Source organism: Thermobia domestica, chromosome 4 (genome assembly GCF_964235325.1).
Source record: "Thermobia domestica chromosome 4, izTheDome1.hap1.1, whole genome shotgun sequence".
NCBI classification, from domain to species: Eukaryota; Metazoa; Arthropoda; class Insecta; order Zygentoma; family Lepismatidae; genus Thermobia; species Thermobia domestica.
In genome coordinates this window covers 216,280,765-216,289,554 of record NC_137457.1, presented here as the reverse complement: position 1 = coordinate 216,289,554, position 8,790 = coordinate 216,280,765, and the positions used below count along the sequence as shown (strand labels likewise).

The 8,790-nt window shown below is 32.7% G+C and overlaps 1 protein-coding gene across 1 annotated transcript in view; it reads right to left on the bottom strand.

The window, feature by feature from the left end:
* Positions 1 to 1,672: 1,672 nt before the first annotated feature.
* LOC145683031 (sphingomyelin phosphodiesterase-like) overlaps positions 1,673 to 8,790 on the bottom strand; it is an 83,144-nt gene continuing 76,026 nt past the window's right edge. The window contains exons 8-10 of the mRNA XM_081754388.1: positions 6,960 to 7,152; positions 4,380 to 4,570; positions 1,673 to 2,481 (exon numbers count right to left, since the gene is read on the bottom strand). Of these exons, the coding sequence (XP_081610514.1) occupies positions 2,331 to 2,481; positions 4,380 to 4,570; positions 6,960 to 7,152 (535 nt within the window). The 3' untranslated portion in view covers positions 1,673 to 2,330. The remainder of the gene's footprint in view (positions 2,482 to 4,379; positions 4,571 to 6,959; positions 7,153 to 8,790) is intronic.

The following is an 8,790-nucleotide window of genomic DNA, read 5'->3' as shown; positions in this document are numbered from 1 at the left end:
TATTAATTAGTTTAAGAGTATTGTGTAAAGCAGCGTTCCTCAAGCTTTTTCTTCAGAACCCCTAGGCACTCTTTGCGAAACCTCTGGGTCGGGGTTCCGCGGAACACACTTTGAGAAAAGCTGATATAAACAAAGCAATGTGAAATAATTTATGGAACACTTTCACGTCCAAAATAAAATGGCGGAACCCACGAAAATAGTATTAAACTAGTCGACAATTTATAATAGTAATGCCAATCTTTTGACGATAATACTAAGTGAGTCATCTAAATCCTAACCCACTTCTAGATAAGATAGAACATTCCGTTTTTATATTCGTTTCCTTGACATTGGTTTGCACATTGAGAAGTCCAAAAAGTTTAAATTTCCCCACTCAAGAAAGGGGAAAAGCCCTCCCAGAAGATTTTTAGTTGCTTTTTTTTTTCGAATTTCGAAACCTTTTTTGTTACGGTTCGAAAGAAGTGTCGGAAAGGAGCTAGTGTCATTTTCGATTTTTTCAAAAATTCACATATATAAGTATTTCGGTTCAAACTTCCAAAAACAAATTCGAAAGGACCCAAAATTCAAATCAACTTTTAGATGAGATAGAGACTTCGAATTTTTTATTCACTTCCTCGAGGTCGGTTTATATGGAACCCCTAGGCACTCTTTGCGAAACCCCTGGGTTGGGGTTCCGCGGAACACACTTTGAGAAAAGCTGATGTAAACAAAGCAATGTGAAATAATTTATTTTTATGCTTTATTTTTATTATTTTTTTTTTTTTAGCAAAAATCAACAAACTTAACAAACAACAAAACTTAATTCACAATAAAAAAACGAACGAACAAAGTTCGTATACATCAAAATATTGACTATTGTGCGAAAAGTTACGAATACAAATTAGAAGAATGTGACTCGAAGAACAATAAGGAATGTATTCTTAACAAGGGAAGGAAAACAAAGCAATTTCGTTATATGTAAATACAGTTACAATACTAACTATAAAAATGAAATTTTGTGTTTTGTTTCAACACAAAATCCAGCTGTTACATAATGAGCTGCATATCGGAAGAAATAGTGTATATTCAGTCTTACTTCTAGATTACCATAAAAACAAAATCACATCTGTCTGAAGCACTCTTATTAGTTCTGGTCTACTGACACGAAATTTTTTAGCACTATGCCATGTAAAGTTCCATCTTACTGACAGCGCCAATCCAACTGTATCATATCGCAACTATCGAGAACAACTATATGACCAATTTACAATCTAGATTTTCAAACAGTTTGAGAATGCATTGTTTCAGTTTGATTCTTGGTAGCTTGTAGAAGCATTGAATCAACAACGTTGTTATATTATTTTCTTCTTTTTATAGCGGTTATATAAATCAGAACAAATGAACGTCAGTGTAGACACATTGAAAACAATACGAGAGGTACTTACATGATAGTTATTAACAGATACCCATACATAACATTATAAATTTTTCAAAAAGGCACTTAGCTTCCATGGCTAAATGCTTCATCAGAATGAAGAAAGAAGTAATATAGAAAAAAATCACATGAGATAAAGACGTTCACTAAAGTATCACATTTGACCACACTACTGGTCGAATGGGACCCTTGAACGAGTTTTTTTTTTTGGGGGGGGGGGTCTATTTTTCACGTTTTTCTACACTATGATGACGGGACAATCGGACTTGAAAGCTACAATCTTTCTTTTTATTTTTTAATGTTTAGCGACCCTTTTCAGTATCGAGGGTATATGAGACGTGGATCTACAGTTTAAGGTAGAACCCGAAGTTTTAATGCTCTCCAACTGGAATTCAAATCCGGGACGCTGTACACCAAAGGCGGGCACACCAACCACTAAACCAGCAAGAAGAGCAGGTTTTATTTAGTTTTCTCTGCAGTTGTTAACTATCAAGTAAGCAACTACTACATATATTTAAGTTCAGATAAATGGATTGTCATTATGGTACATTTACTACACTGATTAACATTTGAATCCAGTATCACATACAAATGTATCTTTAAATAAGTGAACATTCTGCTCTACTTTTTGGATTTAAAACTCGTTTATGACATTAAAGCTAAAAACTGTATCCTTCAAAACACTAAATAACAAGATATCAAACATACACAGGTAAATCACTAATTAACTCGTCTTTTTTTCCTTTAAAAATGCTTGACAGTGCTTCACAGTTTTTATTTCACACAGAACATTTCGAATGAATTCGGACACGCACACACACATATGTTTACACTCAACAATCACATACTTTTCCTTATTCATAATGTCACTTGATACTCTGAAATACACACTGTTTCATACATGCAATTAATAAAATTAACCTAGGACATGAGACTGATTATATTGTAGTGTTATTTCTTCACATTTTTCTGTGTCGCCAGGGACTGACGTCACCATTTGACAAAGGAAATCGTTTTGCCCTTGGCAGTTCTTTTCTTTACCGGGTTCTGCGTCACTTACATAGAACCTATGAGAAGAAAATATAACAAATATTAGTTATTGTTATATTTTGTTGACAGTATTGTTGTTGACACAATTACATACTGTAATGAAGTTACGAATTAGAAATTTTGGGTAATTAAAAATCTAACATGTAAGCACTTCCAAAATGTTTAAGAGAGAAAAACAAAGAAGTCCGAAACAATACGTTAATTAATTTTTAAGCTAAGCTAATTTTTATTTTCTTAACTACCTTGCAAATTGGATGACTTGGTTGGAAACAACAAGTCAAAAAATATATTTTTCAGAAAATGCTAAAAAAGCAGAAATGTCGTCACTCTAAATGACTTCCCTGGTTCAAATCTGAATCCACAAATTAAAATTGCTTAATTGATCATTTTTATCTTACATTCAGACTTCTGTATAGTCTGTTTATTTGTTGGAAGATATGGGGTAAAACAAAACCCAGCTTTGAGGAGATAACATTGTTTTCAACGGTACAAGTATATTGATAGGGGTTCTGCGATAGAGCGTTCACCTTTGGTACGATGAGTCATTGCCGGCGTGAGGCCCCATGCGAAAGATACGGTCGAATTGAGCCAGTGCCGTATCCAGGGAGGGCGAGCGGGGTGCGCCGAAGTAAGAGGACGCAAAATTCGGGAGAAAACAAGAAAAAAAAAGAAGGAAAGAGAAAGAGAGGAAAATTACTTAGAATATTTTAGAGTAACATCAGGAACGGTTGTCAGATTTAACCATACTTTCCATCGGAACGCAAAGAGTGTTCTTACTGAACTTTGACCAGTTAATCAATGACTTCACATCGAAGAAAGCCAGGAGGATCAGTTTATAGGTATGTAATATTTTGACAAATGCATTAGCAATGGACTTAGTTGTGGTTTCACATAAAGGTATTAATTTAACTAGTTTTGTCAATATCAGTACAAACTAGTATGCACTTAAATCCTCTTCCTGCTTTAGGAAGTGATCCTATAATGTTACTCATGTTAAGAAAATACATATGCATTTATATAAATGAAAGGAAAACGTAATAAAAAGTGCTTAAAATCAAGGAAAATCACAGCTTGTTTTTGAAAATTTTCTTACATTTTGTGCCAACCATGGTGGCGCTTCGCGGCTGGTCTATCGACCTCACTCATATGTCCGTTGTATACTCTTATCCCGAGCGCTGGTTTTCCACGGCATGGCACTGCATTGAGCGCTGGCCAAACCAACAACGAAAGGACTTACCCAGCACTCACATCCTAATATTTTAAAAACTATAAATATCTGTATGACCTCCCCAGCATTCAAAATTGGGAAAGAATAAACTTAGGATGTGTTGCATCAACCTCCAGTTGCATTTAACCCATGTAAGTGAGTGTGATATTAACGGAAATGAGTTGCTATGAAAGTATATAGAGCCCAAATATTCTTATTGGTTTAAGAATTTTGCCATTCTAGTGTCAGTTGCTAGCAGGGAAAGTTTTTCTAAACTAAAAAAAAATCCTTAGGCCTTCGTTTTGCAAGAATGTTTGAACGGTCTAGTAACGTCAGCAACACGAAGTGAAGTTCTCAACATCATAAATGTGGAGATAGTATTAAGAGATTTTGTCAAGCACAGGAGTAGAAAATTACAATTTTGATGTTTTAGCTGAAACTTCTCAGACCTATTCTCACTTGTTCAAATTGAATTATTTGATCGGTCGGGTGGTTCAAGAGGTATGAAGTCAGAAACATAGTCACTTTTATTTATCTCTCTCTCTCTCTCTCTCTCTCTCTCTCTCTCTCTCTATATATATATATATATATATATATATATATATATATATATATATATATATATATATAGATAGATAGATAGATAGATAGATAGATAGATAGATATTCTCATAGAGAGTCATAGAGAGTATTGGATATATAACATACCTGCAGTAGAGGTCCAAAAGCGTCTTATCTTGAGCCATTCGGTGCACTAATTTGTCCACATCTTCTGGCAATGAAGAATTAGTTCCGTAGGCTTCGTTAAAAGTATACAGCTTATACCATGACGGATTTTGATGTGGATTTAGATTTGCAGCTGTTAGATTGTAAACCCATGCTTCATGATCCAACACTTTCTGTTATTGGAGAAAATTAAAATACATCAGTGGAAAGATATAATTTATTTTGATTATTAGAAAATTAATGTAAGATTTCATATCTTCACATAGGGATGACTTAAGAACTGCTCGGTTTATTATGGAATTATTGTGTCAAATAAAAAAGGAATTTGTCCTAGATTGGATTAAATGTCATTCGCCTTAGATACTACGAAAATACTACAGTCATGTGACCGGCATTAAAGAAAGGCTGGTTTTTGAAAACTCAAAACTTTGATTATGATCTAACAAACGCATAATGTGATGACAGCTCCAGCCATAATACGTAAGTTTTGGTTATTGACGTAGTGAGTTCATTTAGTAAGTCAATTATTAAAGTATATTCTTCATTAGTCGAAGGTGACATAAAAGTTCAACATGGATGACTTTACCATGAAATGTACCAAGAGGTCTTCATTGTTCGATTTCCACAGTGTAAAAATTGCGTTGAATTAGAATAACATTTTCCACACAATATTACACATTCTACTAAAATTTGCCTATGGCTTTGTGTAAAATTTTTATATTTAATAAGTAAATGAATGCTACAAAAACGTAACAGATGTTTCCAATAAATTTTGAAATGCTATTATGTACAACTCATTGAACAACTAACCAACTGTTGAATGTATCAAATTAATTCAATATTCGTTAAAAAAGTAGTCAAATCGAAAGAAGTAGCAACTGCAATGGATTGTAGAGACCATTCAAACTATGCAATCAAAAACGATAACAATGAAATGGTTCAATAATCACTATAACCAATCAGACTCATGTTTCACTGTGCATTGAATTCTACAGTCATAAAAGAAAGATTGGTGTTCCTCAAGCTATGAATTGCTTTAGCTCATCATTAATTGCAATCTTCCACCATTCTTTATGAAATCAAAATAATGGAAACATACAGGCAGCAAATCATGGTCATACAGAGGTAATACATTATTTTCTTAAGAAAAATCAAACACGTTGTTGTCTTGTATACGTCACGTGTGGACATTCATATCGTTAAGGAATGTTGGAGCTTGTTCTGTGTTATACAAGAGCTCGTCACAGCTCGGTTATATACATAAGCATTGAGTAAATCTTCAGTTTCAGAAAGACATGCCAAGAAGTCGGCTGGTTTTTCGTTTACTAGCTCAAATACATTTAAACAAAGAACTGTCAAATAAGACGGTGCGACTTCAAGACATATTTACGATTAGGCACAGTATAACAGCAACAATTCCGTTGAGTAAAGAAAGAAAGGAATATTTACTAACAAGCACTATAGGGTGTATTAATTTCTGTAATTTGCATTATAGTTTCTGGAAGAAATGAGTGTAAATTAGTGATATGCTTTTTACATTTATATCAGTTAAATATTTGAGAGATTCAATAATGCAACAGATACAACTACCATTAACTTAGGCTTTTGATCATCATAAATAAAATTGGAGTATATTTCCAGGACACTAAATGACAGTTAAACCCTGTTCTATATAAAGAAACAAATTTCTACATATAATATAATTTCATTAGTGTTACGGGTTTTCACGAAGTAAAAAAAATCCTTTTATCATGTAAATTTGGAAGCGTAGCAGAATACTACATACTGAAGAAGGGCCCAACGAAGCCTTTGAAACAATTTGTGTTATAATAAATACAAGGATATTAGGTAAGATATCTTTTATTTTCCCAATCATTTTGATAACAGTCTGTCAATGTCAATGACAAGAGGACAAAGAAGTTAAGGTAAAATAGGCAAAATACAATTATCCGAAGAATCAGTACGAACATAAACTCACACATAGAGGAAATAGTTTCACTTACAGCTATTCTATTAGTGGAAACCATTGAATGGGCTCTTCCCTTTATCCTGTTGTTTCCCAAACTTTAAAACCGATATTTCTAAAATACAAAATTTCACCACTGATTCCACCCAAAAAGTTGCGCTCAAAAACAGTAGTAAAACAATGTTATTACATAGATAATTTTTTTTTTTTTTTTAATATAAGTACAAGACCGTGTGTGACTGCAAGAAAATTGTGTTGTTATGTCAAAGTGAAACAAAAAAATCCGTTTCAAAGGATATGTCTGAGACGTTAAGTACAGCAGACGTAAAGTACGCCTTTTCAAACATCTAAAAAGAAAAACTATAATCGTTTTCAAGGTGTAAAATTACTCCATATATATAAATCTTTTCTTACTGATTCTTCCTGTAATCCTAACTTACCTCTGCGTACATTTAGCTTATTTCCTTGTGCTTGTACCTTTGCTAATGACAGTTATTAGAATTTGTTGTCGAACTATTGAAAATAAACATTTCTTTTCTTTCATACAAATGAACCATAAGTACTATATTTTATCTAAGAACTGTTAATTTACTTACCCATGTAGCAGCGTCGCGTTCACCATCCACATGGAACACGTGATATGTAGGGTTGAGATCAACGTGTGTAGTGCCACTTCCTGTAAGAAATGCGACATTGCTGGGTCGAGAAGGATCATCCAAATCGTAAATGAGGTAGAATTCATCGTAATGAGTGTGGCCGTAAAATTGAGCAGCTACGATTCCCTGGAATCTGAATAAAAATTATATTTATTTGTTTGTTCATTTTTTTATTTATTGAGTATGGAAATTACAGATAATTCTATTACGATTTCCTTAGTACATAGAATACAATAAATAAAAATACATGCAATAGAATGACAAGTATAACAAACTAAAACAATACACAAATACACAATAAAAAGAACGCTGAAAATATGCTATATTATTTAATAACATGCATAGATATCCGACTTAAACTGGTAAAGACCGTGATACAAAAGATGGTGTTTCTTAATATAGTGAAACTCATTTTAAAGATATCTATTGAACAAAAATATTTATTGACCGTTTCAACTCCTTTATAGATTCTTTTGCTAATTTAGGTACACATTTCTAAAAATTCAAAAATTCCTTTTGTTTTTTCCTGGAACATAAAAATTGAAAATACGAGACAAAATATGCGAAATAATAATAATAATAGTAATACTACTACTACTACTACTACTACTACTACTACTACTACTACTACTACTACTAATAATAATAATAATAATAATAATAATAATAATAATAATAATAATAATAATAATAATAATAATAATAATAATAATTTGCATTATATATACAGGATGTATCAAAAAGGTCTTTACAACTTTGAAAACTGATATTGATTGATTCATTTATCTTACAGACATGGTTTTGGTGTCATTTTGTAGCAAAATACATCAAGTTTTGATTCACGTAGTACACTAGTTCAGAAGCAAGCCACCGCAAGCGCTAGCGGCAGTTGCAGCAAAGATGGTTACCTTTACTGGTCCCGAGCGTGCTAGCTGTATGTTTTCGTTTGAAGAATCCAAGTCTGCGACAACTGTGCAACGTAATTTTCGTACGAATTATGGTAAAAATCCTCTCAGTAGGGCTACTATTTATCAGGGACATAGGTGTTTTATTGAAACTGGATGTTCGGTAAGACACAAGAAATCTTCAGGTCATCTCCGTACGTCTTAAGTCGTTGTAGAGCAAGTGAGATAAAACTTTTGCTTCTCGATAGCTGGGCGTTCCACACATGACAGTTCGGCGTGTGTTGAGAAAACGATTGCATCTCAAGCTATACAAATTACAAATGGTACCAGAATTAAAAGACTGATAGAATTGCTCGTAAGGAATTTTGTGTTGAAATGTTACATCGGCTGGATGAAGATGAACATTTGAACCTTAGGTATCTCAATGGAAGCCACATTGAACCTCTTTAGGTATAAGGTAAAACACTTGATGTATTTTTGCTTCAAAATGACATCAAAACCATGTCTGTAAGATAAATAAATAAATCAATATTCAAAGTTGTAAAGTCCTATGTGATACATTTTGTTGATTTAATATTACTTAAACTAAATTTGACTATTATGTATTAAAATTATACATCATAAAATTGAATTTTTAAGAATCGAGTGATTTAGATTTGAAGATGAAATTAGTAAATAAAAATCAAATGATTAAAATTCCAGTACATTTCACAGAAAACAGAAAAGTAATTTAAGTCCCTATAAAAATGAGTGATCTAGTTAGGAAGTTTCAATCTCAATCCGTTAAATATTAAATCATAAAATTAGAAATAGCAATTACGAATGTTCGTTAGCAAATCTCCTGATCGATCTATATTGAAATTACA